This window comes from Amblyraja radiata, chromosome 18 (genome assembly GCF_010909765.2).
Source record: "Amblyraja radiata isolate CabotCenter1 chromosome 18, sAmbRad1.1.pri, whole genome shotgun sequence".
Classification (NCBI taxonomy): domain Eukaryota; kingdom Metazoa; phylum Chordata; class Chondrichthyes; order Rajiformes; family Rajidae; genus Amblyraja; species Amblyraja radiata.
The window spans coordinates 23,275,191-23,294,181 of record NC_045973.1 but is presented as its reverse complement, the minus strand read 5'-3'; the positions used below and the strand labels follow the sequence as shown (position 1 = coordinate 23,294,181).

Genomic DNA, 18,991 nt, shown 5'->3' with positions numbered 1-18,991 from the left:
TAAATAGCTTTAACATAAAACATCCCCCCACAATGGTTCCCATTATGGGGAAGGCACAGAGTCCAGTCCCATCCCCAATGTTCACCCATAGTCGGGCCCATTGAGGCCTCCACAGCTGCCTCCACGGAGGCCCGATGCTCCAGGCCGTCCTCGCCGGGCGATGATGCTCCAACGTCGGGAGAGTCCTCTCAGCGGCCTGGGAACCCTGGAACGGCCGCCTCCCTACTCGAGACCGTGGCTTCCGGAGCCGACAAGGCCGCGCCGAATGGAGCTCAACTGGCGATCTTGTCGCGAGATCCCAGGCTCCCGATGTAAAGTTCAGCGCCGCCGCCCGCACTCCGCGTTGTTTTTAGCGCCGGTCCCAGCTCACTGGAGTTCCAGCGCGGCGACTCAGGCAAGGCAACGCCCGCCCCGCAATGGCGCTCCAGCGATGCACCGCCGTCCTCACACCCGCAGCTCCGCCGCCGCCACCGGTGCCGCCGCCGCCGGTGCCGCCGCCGATGCCGGTGCCGCCGCCGATGCCGGTGCCGCCGCCGATGCCGCCGCCGATGCCGATGCCGCCGATGCCGAGGCTCCGGGCGGTCCCCTCGCTCCTCGGACCCGCAGCTCCGCAGCCGCCACCGCCGATGCTCCGGGCGGTCCCCTCAGGAAATACCGCTCCAGGCCCGCTGGTAGGCCGCGAGGACGGGTCGAAAGTGCAGCCCGGAGAAAAGCTGCATCTCCGACCAGGTAGGGACCCTGAAAATTAGTTTCCCCCTTCCCCCCCCCCTCCCCACACATAAAAAAGCTAGAACTCCTTAAAAACAAAACACTAAACTAACTAAAAATAAGAAAAAAGAAATGAAAAACAGACAGCTGCAGGCTAGGCAGCCTGCTTTTTGTGAGATCTATCCCTATCTATATAACTAAAGTCTTCGTCTTGTTTGTGCCCATGATGTGTCAATCTACTTAATTCCTATCTTCTTCCAAACACTAGGCCACAACCTTCCCATTTTCACACATCCTACTCACATTTTTCCCATGGTGGTGATAAACATCTTCCCGTCACATTTCCACCTATATTTCCGGTTATTAATCGTTGAAATTTTTAAAATAGGCCAATTTCTTCAAACTCACCCACCTTGGGGGAAAAAAATCCGAGTGACGTCACAATGCACTCGCAAGGCAGGATGGGCCACTCGGAGAGGGAGAGGCACTCCAGCGCTCCAACGGCATTTTCCAGATTTAAAACACATGCATTTTAAAAACAACTTCGCCATTGGTCACTCTTCCATGCTGCAACTTCGCCATTGGTCATTGTTCCAACCGTTCTTCCACAACGTTCTTCAAACACTCTCCCAAGACACTCGGGTGAAGATCCAGTTCAGAACTGACCATTTTGATCAAATTAATCTGTGTTTATTAACAACTGAGATTGTGCTCAACTTATTTTTTTAAATACCTTTTTCACCACCCCCCCCCCCCTCCCCCAATGGTACCTTGAGTTTTAAAACACCTCGCGGTTTTAATCCGTTTTTCACCCCCCCTCCCACCAAATGGTTGAGTGATTTCATTCCACATGAAAGACTCCATTTTGATCAAATTAATCTGTGTTCATTAACAACTGAGATTGTGTTCAGACTATTTAAAACACCTTGCGGTTTTATTCCATTTTTCACCCCCCCCCCCACCAACGGTCGAGTTAACATTAACTTTATTGCATTCATTCCGTTTTAACTTGATCCCACTGATTCCTTCAATATAATAACATTTATAAAATCCTCCCCCATACCCACCCTGCCCCCCCACTCCCTCCCCCCCCCACCATCCACTCCCCCCCACCCCCTCTCATCTTGTCTGCGTGCGTGTGAGTGCGTCATGGCCTGAACTAATGCAACTATAGTGCTACAATTTTTGGACCACCTTACTCATAATTGTCTTGTGCTGTGTTTTTATCAAGTTTTGTTCAGATTGATATCATATTTTACAAGTTATTCACATTTTTAACTTAAAAAAATCATACTTTGAGAAAAATGTCTTCCATCTGCACTTGCAGTTACAGCTATGACATCACAATGGGATTGTAGCCCTGCCCGCTTAATGTTGCCATCCCAGTACACTGAGTCCTGGCAGCTCTAGCAATTGCAATTTTTTTAAAGTTTAAAATGAGGGAGGGTGAATAAGGGGAAATGAGCCGCCCCTGCACAGTTGGAGGGCTATGGGTGAGTGGTGGAATATTGCGTTGGAGGAACGGGTTGTGTTGGGGGAACGGGTGAGTCGGTGCAATATTGCGTTGGGGAAAGGGTTGCGTTGGGGGAACGGGTGAGTCGGTGCAATATTGTGTTGGGGAATGGGTTGCGTTGGGGGACCAGGCCTCCCGTGGGGGCTATAGCTAAGTGGTCTAATATTGCGTTGGGAGAATGGGTTGTGTTGGGGGACAACACAAGTAGATCAAATGATAAAGGAGGCATATGGTATGTTTTCTTTCGTTGGTCAGGGCATAAGAGTCAGGATGTCGTGATGCAGCTTTATAGAACATTGATTAGACCACATTTGGAATTATGTGTGCAGTTCTGGTCGCCCCATTACAGGAAGGATGTAGATACTTCGGAAAGGGTGCAGATGAGATTTACCAGAATGATGCATGGATTAGGGGGTATTGGCAGCAGGGGGAGGTTGGACAAACTTGGATTGTTTTCCATGGAACACCATAGATTGCGGGGAGAGTATATAAAATTATGAGGAACACACTTAAGAAGAAAATCAGGAGGGCAAAAAGGGGGCAGGAGATAGTTCTCCTCATAATAGTTCTCCAGATAATAAGGAAAACCATATGATATTTTATGTACATTAAGGGAAAGGGGTAACTGCAGAGAGCCCCTCTGACACCAAAGTGATCTCCTTTGTGTGGAGTCGCAGAAGATGGGCAAGGTCCTAAATGAATAGTTCCTCTGTTTTTACTGTGAAGAAGGGCATGAAGACTGAGGAACATGTGACAGTTAATGGCGATGTCTTGAGAACAGTCCGCATTATGGTCGAGGTGCTGCCTGTTGTCCTCAGGTTTATGAAGGTAGATAAGTCTCTTGGGCTAGATCAGATATATACAGTATGATGTGGGAGGCTAAAGAAGAAAATGCAGGAGCCCTGGCTGAGAAATATGAATCATCATTAGGCATGAGTGAGGTGTTTGAAGACTGGAGGGTGGCTAATATTGTGCCTATATTTAAGAAGGGATGCAAAGAAAAAAAAACAGGGAACTATAGAGCAGTGAGCTTAACATCTATGATGGGCAAATTACTGGAGAGGATTTAGAGGGAAAAGATACATATGATTTGGATAGGCAGAGGCTGATTTAGGATAGTCAGCAATGTTTTGTACATGGGAGATCGTGTCCTACAAAAGTGATCGAGTTTTTTGAAAAGTAACCAAAAAGGTTGTTGAAGGCAAAGCTATAGACATTGTCTATATGGATTTCAGCAAGGCATTGATAAGGTTCCGCAAGGAAGGCTGCACTGGAAGATTAGATTGCGTGAGATGTAGGGAGAACTAGCCGACTGGTACCAGAATTGGCTTCATGCAAGGGAGCAGAGGGTGATGGTGAAAGGTTGCTTTACAGTGACTAGTAATGTGCCTCAGGGATTAGTACTGGGTTCATTGCCATTTAAGGTTCCAGTTTTAGTTTATTATCATGTGTACCAAAGTGCAGTGAAAACCTTTTGTTGCATGCTAACCAGTCAGCAGAAAGACAATACATGATTACAATCGATCCATACACAGTGTACAGATAAATGATAAGGGAATAATGTGCGAGATAAAGTCAGTAAAGTCCGATCAAAGATCGTCCAACGGTCACCAATGAGGTAGATAGTAGTTCAGGACTGCTCTCTATTCGTGGTAGGATGGTTCAGTTGCCTGATAACAACTGGTAAGAAACTGTCCCTGAATCAGGAGGTGTGCGTTTTCACACTTCTATACCTCTTGCCTTCATCTTCATAACTTTGATAAATTTAATGTAATGCGTCCAAGTAGTGTCTTTAACAGTAAAACATACCAAAATGTTTTACAAGTGAAAATATGCTTCTTAAGGAGCTTTTAGGGATGCACAGCAGTTAAATTACCAATTTATAATCCAGGGATTTATACTAACAAAGCAGAGAGATGTGCATTCAAATGCTGTGTCAGATGATGATTTGGAAGATGTTAGAAATGAAAGAATATAGCAATCTCAAAATATCTACAACCACGTGACAGATCCCATGAAGCATCGGAAAAGGACGTTGAGAATTTTTAAATGGACTTTATCGGACCAGGTATCATTGGAAGTCAAAAAGCATAATGATGACAAGAAAACAGATTTTATGATGTTTAAGAAGGAACTGCAGATGCTGGAAAATCGAAGGTACACAAAAATGCAGAAACGTTGCCTATTTCCTTCGCTCCATAGATGCTACTGCACCCGCTGAGTTTCTCCAGCATTTTTGGGTAACAACAGATTTTATGAGTTGGGATTATGGACAGAATAGCTTTGGATGTGCTCAATATGTTGAAGCTGGAAGATAGAGAATAATCAGGCCTCCTTAAGAAATGAGTGAGTTTCAGCCGTTTCATTGTGTATTTATGACCCTTGATTGATGCTTATTGATGACCCAAGTGCATGTCCTGAAAGCCAAGTGAGTGTATGATCAGACTTATGTTTAATAATATAGCTAATCCGCTAATACAAGATAATAGAATGATACAGGAAGACTATTGAAGGAGCTGTAATTAACAGCCCAGTGCAGAGACAGTGGCATTGGTGGCAATCCAAAGGAGATTCACCAGGCTAGTTCATGGGATAAGGATATTAGAAAAGGTCCAGTGGAGCTTGTTTCTTTGCCTTAAATATTTTCTCCTAATTCTGATAGTTCTTTATTAGGAGAGGTTAAACAGCCTGGATCTCTATTCTTTGACAGAATAATAAGGGATGTTCTGATGCAAACATTTTAGATCCTAATGGGTCTGTCCCACTTAGGCGACTTTTTAGGTGACTGCAGGAGATTATACAGTCGCCACATGGTCGCCACATGTTCGCAGGTGGTTGCCGGAGAGTCGCCTTCATGGTCATGAGCAGTTCCCGCATTCTGGGAACTAGTCGCGGCCTCATTATGGTCGCCGTGAATTTTTCAACATGTTGAAAAATTAACGGCGACTAGCTTGAAGCCGCCATGGAGAGTAGCGAGAATTCTCGAGCCGTAGGTGAGCCGCCAGGAGGTCCTAAAGGGCCTGTCCCACTGGCCCGACTTTACAGCGACTGTCTTCGACCTTCAAGCTCGAGGGCAATCGCCTGGAAAACCTCGAGCTGGATCAACCGTCAGCGATGAAACTGCAAGCTAGATCGACCGACCACACACCCACACACCCACAAACCCCCCCCCCCCCACCCGCAAAGGTGGGGGCCAGGGAAAGTGGGGGAGCTACATGTCCCCATTTACAGCTACTGTGGTTACAGCTAAAAATGCAATAAAAGACTTAGCACCATTTTGGGCAGCACTGTGGCTCTACACATTGTGTAAATGTGTCACCACTCCAGATGTCTGAGATTGAGTTTTTATTAATACATTTCCTGATATAGGAATACATACTTAGTAATACATTCCCTCATGGAGGAATTTTTGGAAATGATATGAAAATTGGGTAGGTTTGGAATATTATTAACCAACGAGCCTTACATACTGGAGGAGGATGATAGAAAATAGGCCAACAAAATAATGGTAAATTGGGTCACGTTAGGATAGGCAGTAATCAGATTAGGGATTATTTTAGATTGCAAGGTATAGTTAGCAAAGATAAACATTGTGTGTTTCCTGCAAATCAGACAATGCAATAAAATTGATCATACAAAAAGAGTCACTTTACGGCATAACTACAGAGAAAATTGGGATATGGATTTCTAAGCACAGGAATAAAAGTCCCAGTTGTCAGATAGATAGAAGAAACTAACATGATAAGAAAGATCAAAGACCAAAAATGGGTGTGGTGAATTAATGCAAAAATGAAAAATTTGCAAGCAACCAAATACTATAATATGCTATAGGTATTTTGAGTCAATGAAACAAAGCCATAACATATTCATTGAGGTTCAGTGCCAAGTCCTTCAACATCACCCAGTCTCTCGATACCAATCAAAAATTTACTTTTGGTACCCTCTTCCTCTTTGCATACTCGAAGAAGCTTCTGTAATCTGTTTAATAAACTGTTGAAGATGTCAGTGTTATTAAACCACTGTATGGGACCAGTAACATCTTGCAGCTCCCATTAAGTGGCCTCACAGAAGAGTTTATGGTGGCGCGAACAAGAGAAGCTCTGCAGTACAGGGACTCCAGTGACCAGAATGTGTCATCGGCTGGCATTGAGGTGAGAACAGGGAGGAAATGGAGGGCGGAGAAAGTAGTGGTGGTGGCAGAGTCACGCCTAAGGCAAAAGGCATTGGTGGGAGTCATGGCAGCTGGCAGAGCGGGCATGGGATACTTCCGTAAGACCGGTTGGCAAGGCCCGGGGCAAGGAGAGACATCATCTAATCCAGGAAGAGGTCCGAGCAGGTGTGGAGGAAGAGCGTGTGAGCAGGACGGTGGGGCTCAGGCAGCAGGGAGCGTGGACAAGCTGGGAGAGCATACCGCAGCGCAGGATTACCAGGACAAACATCATGCAGGCAGACTTCCAGCGCGTCCAGTTCCTTGTCCAAGCTGTCTACGATGCCCTTTCAAGGCCAGCAAACCTCCACGTCTGGGGCAAGAGCGAGACACCTTCCTGCCCACTTTGCTCTGGAAGAGGATCATTAGAACATCTCCTCAGCAGTTGCCCAAAGTCTCTTGGGGAAGGTCGCTATCGGTGACGGCATGACCAGGTGCTCAAGGTGGTTGCTGAGAGCATAGCCACTGCCATCGGTAACAGCAAACACCACCATGCCCCAAATAAATCAATCACTTTTGTCAAAGCTGGAGAGAAGCCCCGACCACAACCAAAAACAAGGACAAGCCTCCTCTACACAGCCACTGACTGGCAGCTGCACGTCGATCTGGGAAAACAGCTGAAATGTCCACAGCACATCACAGCAACATCACTTCGGCCAGACATGATCATCACCTCCGAAGTGACAAAACAGCTGATCATTCTGGAGCTGACAGTGCCCTGGGAAGAGCATATTGAAGAGGCTAATGAGAGGAAACACGCAAAGTACCAGGAACTGGTGGGGATGTGCCAGGACAGAGTCTGGAAGATATACTATGAGCCCAAAGAGGTGGGCTGTAGAGGCTTTGCAGGATGCTCATTCTGCAAAGTCCTCAACCAGTTGGGAATTACGGGGATGGCAAAGAAGAGGGCCATTCAATCCGCAAGCAAAGCCGCAGAGAAAGCCACTAGGTTGCTTTGGATTAAGAGGGCTGATCCGTGGGTGGTTGCTGCTGGGACGCAAGTCGGGGCTTGATCAACGACGGCTGGGTCGCCTGGACGAGGGTGTCTGATGTTGTGTGACCCGAAACACCTGATGACCCCAGGTCACATCACTGAGGATGCGTCCCAGGGCATCTAGAAGATGTATCTTTCACACTGTAAAATATGGAAGCTATGTCCCCCTTTACAGCTACTGTATGTTTTAATTCAGTTCAAGACTATGGGACAGTACATTGGCCATAATGTTGCTGCCTAAAAGTGCCAGAGACCCGGAATTGATCCTGAATATGGGTGCTGTCTGTATAGTTTGCTCCTTTTCCCTTAGATCGCATGGGTTTTTGCCAGGAACTCTTGTTTCCTTCCACATTCCAAAGGTGTGCAGGAATCTTTTTCAGAACCAACCCAATATTTTCCTATTGTCCAGAGATTCTGTCTGACCTGTTGAGTCACTCCAGCCTATTGTGTCTATCTTCAGTTTAAACCAGCATCTGCAGTTCCTTCCTACACACACCACACTATACGATAGAACTTTATTAATCCCAGGAGGGAAATTGTGTGTGTTTGGGCATATAAATTATGCACACACACACACACGCACGCACGCACACACACACACACATATATATATAGTTATATATTCATATATAAATATACACTGTTTTGTTTTCTTGTTTATAACATTGTTTACCGAGTACTATGTTTACATATTCTGTTGTGCTGCTGCAAGTCAGGATTTCATTGTTCTTACTGGGAGGTGAGAGAATAAAACACTCTTGACTCTTGACTAACATCGCTAATGTGTGGGATAGAACAAGTCTACAGGTGATCGGTGGTCGGCGTGGACTCGGTGGGCCGAAGGGCCTGTTTCCACTCTGTATCTTTAAATTAAACTAAAAACACTTAAACCAGAGGGAATCTAAAGAAGGGTCTCGACCCAAAACGTCCACCCAATTTCTTCTATCCAGAGATGCTGGCTGCTCCATGGAGTTCCCCCGCACAATTAAAGCATGGAATAGTCTTCACCCTTCCATAGTTACCCAACCAGATGCAACTAAATTTAAGGTAGCTCTTTTTTCCCCAAGAACCCTTTTTTGCTTAAGTCCAAGTCAAGAGTCAAGAGAGTTTTATTGTCATGTGTCCCAGATAGAACAATGAAATTCTTGCGTGCTGCAGTACAACAGAATATGTAAACATAATATAGAACAGGAGATAAAAGTTCAGTATGCCTATATACCATAGACCATATATATATACACAATAAATAAACAGTAAGTGCAATAGGCTGTTATTGTTCAGAATTTGGTGGTGGACTCTCCACCACCTCCAGTTTAAATTCCATTTGGAATGTTTTTTGGAGGACCTGGAAACCAGGAAGCAAGAGTTACTCTAGGGCGTTACTCCAGCTCCAGGGAGTGATTCTGCATTGGTTTTCAGCAGTCATGGCGAGGTGGCGACCGGACAGCAAATGCGGCCAGATCTCCCACAATGTAAAGGGAGGGAGAAAGTGCCAGGCGCCGACCAGTTGCCATGGCAGTGCGCATGTGCATGGCGGCCGATGATGTGCTGGCCGTGGTTGTGCGCAAGTGCAGGGGGTGGATGTACAGGTTGTGGCAGTGCGCATGTGCAAGGCGGCCGGCCGTGCCGGCAGATGAGGAGCGGCCCGGAAACGGATGGCGGACGGAAACGGAAAGTGACAGAAAGAGAGATAAAGAGGGGGGCCCGCTCAGAGTTGAACGGCATATGTCCCGGGTGCTTGCCAAGCCGGACAAAATGACACAGCTTTTAGGTTGCCCGGCGGGACTTTTGGTGGCCATTGGCAACTGGACAATCATTAATTTCGAGCCCTGGATTAGCAAGGCAAATTGTATATTTGTCTTTGAATGAGAGGATTTGTGTACAGGAATAAAAATGTCATTGTTGAATCTACAGCTTGAGTTTGATGTTCTTACCCAGAGAAGGATCTACTTGCAATGAAGAGAATGCAATGGGGAAGTTGCAGAAGTTGAGCAGCGAGGATGGAAAGCAAGAGTACGTATGGTAGAGGTGGGTTGTAGAGGTTTCATAGTGTGATCAACCACATCACTATTTGGAGATTAGGAATTTTAGGAATTTGCAGACAAAGTTTGTGTCAGGTCATAAAGGAGGTGTCAGAGGCAGCAGAGCAAGGCAGTAGGTGAATTTGGTGAGTTGGGGGCAGAAAGGAAATGTATAATGTGCAGTAAGTTTATTCCTTGTAAGTGTGGGTATGTTGCAAAACTTACCTTCAGCGGCGCTGCAGTTCTGTCACTGCCCGTGTGCGCGACTTTGGCGCCTTTGAGAGGGGGACGGGTTTAAAACGCCGTTTTCTCCAGGCTGAAGAAGGGTTTCGGCCCGAAACGTCGCCTATTTCCTTCGCTCCATAGATGCTGCTGCACCCGCTGAGTTTCCCCAGCAATTTTGTGTACCTTCGATATTCCAGCATCTGCAGTTCCCTTTTGAACACCTATTGAAATCGATGTTGTTCAGCCTGTTTAGATGCTGACGAAAAATCGTTGCGACATTCGTTCTCTGCAGTTATTTTTAAACTAAGTTGGATCATTTAATTGCTATAGTAAATTAAAAATCATCTTCTAAAGCCGCGAATGCTGACAACGGGACGGATCTCACGTAGGGGACAAGGCAAGGTAGGCTGTTTATTTTTACATTAAAAAGTGCTTCTTAAGATCCCTTTAATCAAAATTTTAAGTTGCGAGAAGGTGACTTGGAGCCCATCCGAACCGGCAGTATTTTTCATGCCGATATGGGGTTCAAATTCACTGCAACCGCAACGTTCCAAATGATCGCGTTCCAGAAAAACCCACTCGCAAGATTTCTTGGTTTCTTGGTTTCTTGGTCCTCCAAAATATTCCAAATGGAATTTAAACTGGAGGTGGTGGAGAGAGGACTTAAGCCAGAAAGGGTTATTGGGAAGAAATAGCTACTTTAAATTTAGTTGCATCTGGTTGGGTAACTATAGTAGGGTGGAGATTATTCCATGCTTTAATTGTGCGGGGGAAGAACGAATTGCTGTACACATCTGTCTTTGTAGCTGGGATCACAAATTGGATCGAATGCTCTCGAAAGATGATTTAAATGGCCATTAATTTGCAGGTATTAAACACTAAATTCCTTCCATTTGGCCTATAAATCCATGACAATGAGATTTAAAAATCATGTTATATTGTAAATTCTTGTGTGTATGTTATTTGGACACTTAGGCTATTTAAAAATGTTGATCTTTTCTTAAGAAATGGATAGATGTTTAGATCTAGTAATTGAATTGTGTAATTGGCTACAATTGGGTAACTAACTAATTATATGCTTTAATTTCAGGTCATCCAAGTAAGATTGTTTCCTATTTGTTTCAGAATGCTTCAATCTATAATAACTGAAAATGTCTTTCAGTTCTCTTAATTTTTAAGAAAGTTATGGGCTTTTGATTGTCCTCGATCACAGCTTTTGTGTTAAGTCAATGGAAAAGCAATAGGGAACAAGATGCTAATTTCTGAGTATGAAAATGGCCATAACTTTTTTAATACGGAAGATATGAAAGTGAATTAGGTGTCAAATTAAACTTCTTTTTATGCTTTATCTGATGGGATAAATTGCAGACTTGATTTTGTTAATCTGAAAATTTTGTAACATTGCTAGTAAGTGTATCCAAGTTTTATATGTGAGGTTGATATTTGTGGTGCGACAATTGTTTAATAATGGGTTATGATAAGTCTGAGAAAGGATATGAGTGTTTAGCATTTATTTGAGTGAATTAATCATCTGTCGTTTCCTTTATTTGGTAGATACTGGCAGCATAGGTGGTGAGAGCAGGTATTGGGGGGGGGGGGGGGGTGGTTCTGGGGCAACAGAACTAACTATTGAGCCTTCCCAAGGTGTTGTGGGCCTAACTCAATGAAACACCAGTGAAGGGAGGTGCCCGCTTGATAACCTCAATGATATACTGGCATCTACACAATTAGTTTTTATGTGCTTGTTAACATATAGATAGCTTACTATTGCATATGGAGTTAGTTATTGCCCTTAGCATGAGTGTGTATAAGCATTTCAGATACTACTTTGGCTTTGGGCTTGGTTATAGACAATAGGCAATAGGTGCAGGAGTAGGCCATTCGGCCCTTCGAGCCAGTACCACCATTCAATGTGATCATGGCTGATCATCCACAATCAGTCCCTTGTTCCTGCCTTCTCCCCATATCCCCTGTTCTGCTATCTTTAAGAGCCCTATCTAGCTCTTTAGTTTGGTTGAGTGTTTATCCTGGAGTTATAACACACGTACTTTGTTTTAATAGTAATCAATGCCAGAGTGATGCCACACATAAAGAGAAACAGCACCTCTTATTTTTGCGTAACAGCTTACAAACAATGTTACAATCACTGAGAGGGCTGTAAACATTAAATTAGATGTAAAGGCTTTTTTTCCCACTCCTGAAATAGGCAAACCAATATCTGGGCATATTGTTTTTAAAAATGAAGCTTGCATTAAAATTATTAGAAATGGTGGTGGTATAGTGGTAAGTGGTGGTGGTTTAGTGGTAAGCGGTAGTGGTATAATAGTAAGCATAGCTGCCTTCCAAGCAGTTGACCCGGGTGAGGCGACACAGTGGCACAGAGGTACAGTTGCTGCCTTACAACGCCAGAGACCCGGATTTGATCCTGACTATGGGTGCTGTCTATAGGGAATTTTTACATTCTCCCCATGTGGGTTTCCTCCGGGAGTTCCGGGTTCCTCCCACACTCCAAAGAGATACAGGTTTGTAGATTAATTGGCTTGGTAATAATTGTAAATTGCCCCGTGTGTGTGTGTGTAGGATAATGTTATTGTGTGGGGATCGCTGGTCAGCCTGTTTCTGTGCGGTATCTGTAACTTAAATTAAATGCTGTTAGAATTGCTATAGTTGGCATTGATATCTGCTGGGAGAGATAATTAAAATGGAGGACCCAAAACGACACGGGGGATCAGAGGGTATGGAGAGAAGGCAGGTACGGGATACTGAGTTGGATGATCAGCCATGATCATATTGAATGGCGGTGCAGGCTCGAAGGGCCGAATGGCCTACTCCTGCACCTAATTTCTATGTTTCTATGACACATTGCACTGGTAACCTAGTCAAAGCTTTACATGCACAGTTCAAACATTCTATCTAAACTTTTTTTGAATTCCTTGTCTGTGATGTACAGATTCCAAAATTATCACAGGCTTGATGATACTTAACAATACAAAACCCTCTGATCCATATCTTAATAGCATGTTGTCTATTTGTAAATGTTTGTGTGTCCTTTGGAATTATACATTACGGAAGGTTACTCAAATGAGTTTTCAAATCTAGCTTGGGCTGACTATAGAAACAGGTCTTTCTAATTAAAAGGTTCTAGTTCGAAGACAGTGTAATCATAGAAACCCATAAATAATTAACAAGAAATAGCGGCCACACAGTGGCACAGCGGTAGAGTTGCTGCCTTACTGCACCAGAGATCCAGGTTCGATCCTGACTATGGTCAGAAAAAATCACATTGAGTTTGCTCTGTGGTGCTGAAAATTCTTGGATTAGTGGGATGAGTGTGGTCAAAATGTCGCAAGTGTACTGGTTAAAGAGAAACACATATTAAACAGTTAAAGTTAAATACAGTTATATAAAGTTAAACAGATAATTAATCAACAAATTAACAAATTGTTTAAATTATTTATATTTTTGCCTTCCATAGAAACACAAGGTGGATTTATTTTATAAACTGCGACATGTAATGAACGAGCTGATTGACTTGCGGAGGCAGCTTCTATCTGGTCATCTTACTAAGGACCAAATCCGGGATGTCAAGCGGCACATCACAGTCCGTTTGGACTGGGGCAATGAGTAAGTTCATTCAGATAATTTGGTTGTAGTGAGTATTTTATACAACGCTGACTATTCATATCATCGCCCATAATCGTCTTGTTAAAAATGTTCTTTCAGTGGTCAGAACAATACAGTGTATGAGTGTGTTACGTGACCTAAAAACCAAAGTCGAATTGTTTAAAATGGGAATGATTTTCTTTTGTCTCAATTATGAGAGTGTAGTTAATCTTTACATAGTGGTAAATTATAACCCTGCTTTTGAAATGTGACTTATCTGAGCAAAGAAAATAGTTAAAATATTAGGATTCAGATAATCGATGTCTAACTTGTGATTTCTTTGTATCTGCCAATTTTTCTCTGACTGCCTATCGCATGTGAATTTCAACAGGATTATTTCTAGAGTTGCATATTTTGATGGAAGCTTCATGTGCCTTTCAATAACATCAAATTCTTTATTAAGCATTAGCATGGAGTCAGCTATTTGTGGTAGTAGAGAATTTACTGCTGACTCAATGGGCTATAATTAGCAACCATCTATTTGTAATATTTTTTGATCTATGAATTCATTAAATATATTTACAACTATACAGTGAATCTTATTTGATAGCTATTTGTGTTGGTCAGCTGTGGGTAGGTTAATTAAAGAAGGAAGGGGAGTTAAAGTGTTTCGCAACTAGGAAATCATGTAGGTCTAGCAGAGGTGTTCACCAACTCTCTGCCTACATCTTTGGTGTCATAATCTCACCATAACTACAGGTGACCCTTTTCCCAGCAACTTTGAGTAGAAAATAGTTGCTAATGTATGGTCATAATTAATCAATGTTGTAGAGTATAGAAATTGTTGCCGATCACTTCAGTCCTATGTAGGTAAAAAACCAACAGCATGTAAAAGAGGCCAATTAGTTAAAATCCAACTGCAACATGAGGTAAGGGAACAGGGAACAGGCAGGCAGATTAAAATATCATTGATTATTTAAAAGTAAATCTCATTTTTTTGGAATTATGTTTTATTTATATAAACTGAAAATAATTATCTTTTCAAGAATAAATATAGCCATTTGACTTTTAAAACCTCTCTTAACACCAGCACCTCAGATGCAGCATAAAATATACCCTTACTTTCTCCCTCGTCTGCACGGAAGTCCACAATTGGGAACATCATATTGATAACATTTAGTTTTAGAGAAACAGTGTGGAAAAAGGCCCTTCAGCCCACTGAGTCCACGCCGACCAATGATTACCCGTTATCGCAGGACACTAGGGGCAATTTACAGAAGACAATTAACCAACTAACCTCCCTTAAAAATGTCTTTAGAATGTGGGAGGAAACAGGAGCACCTGGAGAAAACCCACATGCTCAAAGGGAGAACGTACAAACTCCATACAGACAGCACCCGTAATCAGGATCGAACCAGGGTCTCTGTGCTCTAAGGCAGCAACTCTACTGCATCGCCACTTTGCCAGCCTAAATCTACTCAAAGACAAATAATAAGAACCTTATCAGGGAGAAATCACTTACTTTTAAATTGTATTACAGGATCATTTATATGCATCTGAGAGAGCAGATAGTCAGTATTTAATTCTTATCAATCAAAAGTACTGCACAGTTTGTCACTTTAGATGTTGCATGTTGGTCTCCGAAATAGAACCTGAAGACACATTGATCTAACATAGTGGTGACATTCTCATTCTTCTCCATCACCAAACACATCTTCAAGATCTCCACTGTTATTTTATCTATATAATATTAATACATGCTTTATCTGAAAGGCTGCTCCCAAATAATCCTTCTTGTAACTATATCATACCCCTTGGTTGTGTTTTTGGGATACACAAGAGGAAAAATGGCTTGAATTCTTTGCAACTCCTGCTGGAAAGGAAGTAATTTGATAACCACCTCCTACAGGCTAATTAGCCGATCAAAATTCATCATCATAGTCGGTCACTGAAGTGAGATGCCGTTAGATATTTGACGGCTGACTGAACAAATTCATTACAGTAACGGAATGTTGGCAGTGTTTTGTTCTTGTAGAGGTAAATACACAATATTGCCAATATCTGTACATCAGAGGAGTCCACAAAAGACTAAAAAAATCCCTGTATTTAAATTCATGAGTGCAATCCAGGAGACACTGACAAAAATCTTTTTGAATTTCATCTCTACTTCCCTCCTTTTAGGCTCACCACACAGTAATGTATTTGTCACTGAATGGGATTCTGAAGATACAAAGGATAGCTCTGTACCTTTATAACTGCATCAGACATAAAAACAGACACAGACCAAATGGCTCAAGAAGTCTGTGCCATTTATTAAGATCATGTGTGATCCTCTCCCTCCAGTCCTCTTTGTCATATCTCAGAATCTATCAATGCTAACATTAATATTCTCAACAACTGAGCATCTAGAGCCTTCTTATCAGAAATTCCAAAAAGTTATGATTGAGTCAGAGTTATATAGTATGGAACAGGCCCACACTGGCCAAAATGTCCCAGCTACACTAGTCCCACCTGCCCACGTTTGGTTCTTAACCCTCCAAACCTGTCCTATCCATGTAATGATGCTTTGTGTAAAAGACGCATCTCCTGGGCTCAATCGCATACCCTTTATCTCATATACCATCATACAGTATCTAGCATTTATTTCAAAAGGGTTTGTATGCAAAAACTGGGATGTAATGTTGAGGCTCTAAAAGGCGCTGGTAAGGCCACATTTGGAATATTGTGAGCAATTTTGTGTACCATATCTGAGGAAGGATGTGCTGGCTCTGGAAAGAGTCCAGAGGAGGTTTATAAGAATGATCCCAGGAATGAGTAGGTTAACCTAGGATGAGCATTTGTCAGCACTGGGCCTGGACTCGCTGGAGTTTAGCGAGGGGGGACCTCATTGAAACATACAGAATAGTGAAAGGCTTCGATAGAGTGGATGTGGAGAGGATGTTTCTACTAGTGGGAGATTCTAGGACTAGAGGTCATAGCCTCAGAATTAAAGGACGATCTTTTAGGAAGGAGATGAGGAGAAATTTCTTTAGTCAGAGGGTGGTGAAGCTGTGGAATTCTATGCCACAGAAGGCTGTGGAGGCCAAGTCAGTGGATATTTTTATGGCAGAGATAGATAGATTCTTGATTAGTACAGGTGTCAGAGGTTATGGGAGAAGGCAGGAGAATGGTGTTAGGAGGGAGAGATAGATCAGCCATGATTGAATGACGGAGTAGACTTGATGGGCCAAATGGCCTAATGCTACTCCTATTCCTTATGATTTTAAGAACTAGCTGTGCTTCTGCTCCCTGCCTACAAACAAGAATTGAAGCAGGAGGAGCCAGTACAGAGAGTTATTAAATTCTGATCAACTGACACGGATGATATCTTACACGACTGTTTTGAGTCAGTGGACTGGTCCATATTCAAGGATTCCGCAACGAACCTGAATGAGTACGCCGCTGCCGTGACTGACTTCATCAGCAAGTGCGTGGAAGACTGTGTGCGAACAAACTCAATCCAAGTATTCCCCAACCGGAAACCATGGATGAACCCGGAGGTGCATTCACAGGTTAAGGCAAGGTCTGCTGCATACAAATCCTACAATCCCGAGTGGTACAAAAAGGCTCATTATGATCTCCGCAAAGGACAAACTTGAGTTCCAGTATAATCACTCGGACACACAGAGAATGTGGCAAGGTCTGAATAAGAGCAGAAGACCAACAGGGCAGTGACACCTGGCCCTTCAGACTCAAATGTGCCTCTCCCCAGGGTGACTGATGCAGAGGTTAGATCGGCCTACCTGCGCCACTCTCTTCCACTCATGGGTACTAGGGCAGGCCATGACTTCATCTTCATAAGCATTGATGATGGCTCACAGGTCTCTCGGACAACCTTCCTGATGGTGTTGTGGGCCACAAGAAAGTTGTAGGAGAGGCTCTTGTACTTCTCCTGATGCCAGGTAGCGGAGGGTGATTGCTAGGCACAGGCCTGGTTCCAGTGGCTTCCTCATGGAGGTCTCCTTTTTCTCCAGGAGAGGGCCCACCCGTGTCTTCAGCACCTGAAACAGCTCAGGGGGGAGCCTAGTGAAGTTTCTGAAGGCAGCCTCATCTTTTTGTTGAAGCTCAGTCATCGGGTTTTCATACTGGCCCAACCTGTGTCTCTTCAGGGACAAGGCCTTCAACCACACAGACCTCTTCTCGGGCTTCCTCTTCACCATTCTTCTTGACCTTCTGTCTTGCAGATCTTTAAGCAAGAGGGTTGCTGTAAACAGCAGGGCTTCTTCTTCTTGTAATAAGAGCAATGCCCTATGATGTTGCTCCGTGGTAGTCATGATGCAGAATGATTCGAAACCGCACTCAACAACCCGTTTTATAAGAAAACTGGGTGATTCCATTGTTTTAGAGGCCAAAATGACGTCACATGTCTTCAGTTGTCCTCAGTTGTTGCCGACAGGGCCGTAGCTTGTCATAGCTTGTCACGGGTGGACGTAGGTTATCGTAAGTGTCGTTGTAGGTTGTCGTAGCTGTGGTCATAGGTGGACGTCCTAAGTCACGACGATTGGGACGCCAGTTTTTGGTAGCTTGACGTCAATTAGGTGGTAGGTTGTTGTAGCTTGTCGTAGACATTGTCGTAGGGGGGGGTCCAGTCGCTGATTTTTCGACAACCTGCTACGACTAACAGTTGCCAGAAAAATTGCCTAAGTGGGACAGGCCCTTTAGGAATGTCCCTTACAACTCTCACCAACTTCTACAGATGTACCATAGAAAGCATTTTATCATGATGCATCACTGCTTGGTTTGGGAACAGCTCCATCCAAGGTCGCAAGAAATTGCAGCGAATTGTGGACACAGCTCAGACCATCATACAAACCAACCTCCTTTCCACTGACTCAATTTATGCCTCATGCTGTCTCGGCAAGGCCCGCTGCATAATCAAGGACTATTCGCACACTGGTCACTCCCTCTTCCCGCCTCTCCCATCTGGCAAAAGATATAGAGGTGTGAAACGACATACGATCAGAAGATGTAGAATCCTTGTGGGTAGAGTTAAGAAACTGCAAGTGTAAGAAAGGCAGTGTTTCAGTCTTCTTCTTGCTAATAGCATGCACAGCTTAAAGTTGTAAGTCAACTTGTTCTATTTAATCTTGTTTGTGCACATTAGGTTGATTGTTTTAGTCAAAACAGGGTGGACCACATGAAGGTTGCAATCTCCCACCCCAGTGTTTCAGTGGTCATGGGGAATTTCAATATGGAAGTAGAGTGCATTGGTACTGGATCCCAAGAAAAGGAATTTGTAGAATGCTTATGAGGTGGCTTTTTAAAGCAGCTTGTGGTGAAGCCCACTATGGAAAAAGGCAATTCAGGATTTTGTGTTGTGTAATGAGCCAGATTTGATTAGGAAGCTTAAGTTAAAGGAGCCATTAGGAGGCAATGATCATTTTATGACCTGCAGTTTGAGAGGGAGAAACGGAAATCGGATGTATCAGTATTTTTGTTGAATAGGTAATTACAGAGGAATGAGGGAGGAGCTGGCTAAAATTGATTGATTCACTGTGGAGCAGCATAGGCAGTTTCTTGGAGTAATTCAAAAGGCACAGGATCTTTTCATGTCAAAGAGGAAGAAAAATACTAAGGGGAGAATGAGGCGACTGGCTGACAAAGGAAGGAAGTCAAAGTTAGCATAAAAGTGAAGGCATATAATATCACAAAGATTAGTGGGAAGCTAGAGGATTGAGAAG

The 18,991-nt window shown here is 43.6% G+C and overlaps 1 protein-coding gene across 5 annotated transcripts in view; it reads left to right on the top strand.

The window, feature by feature from the left end:
- Positions 1-18,991, top strand: part of dock3 (dedicator of cytokinesis 3) — a 366,678-nt gene that overhangs the window by 85,057 nt on the left and 262,630 nt on the right. For all 5 annotated transcript variants that reach the window (XR_004414644.1, XM_033036842.1, XM_033036845.1 and 2 more), the window contains exon 6: positions 13,144-13,292. Coding sequence is in view for 4 of the 5 variants with exons in the window: in XM_033036842.1 (XP_032892733.1) it covers positions 13,144-13,292 (149 nt within the window). In the remaining variant the exon portion in view is untranslated. The remainder of the gene's footprint in view (positions 1-13,143; positions 13,293-18,991) is intronic.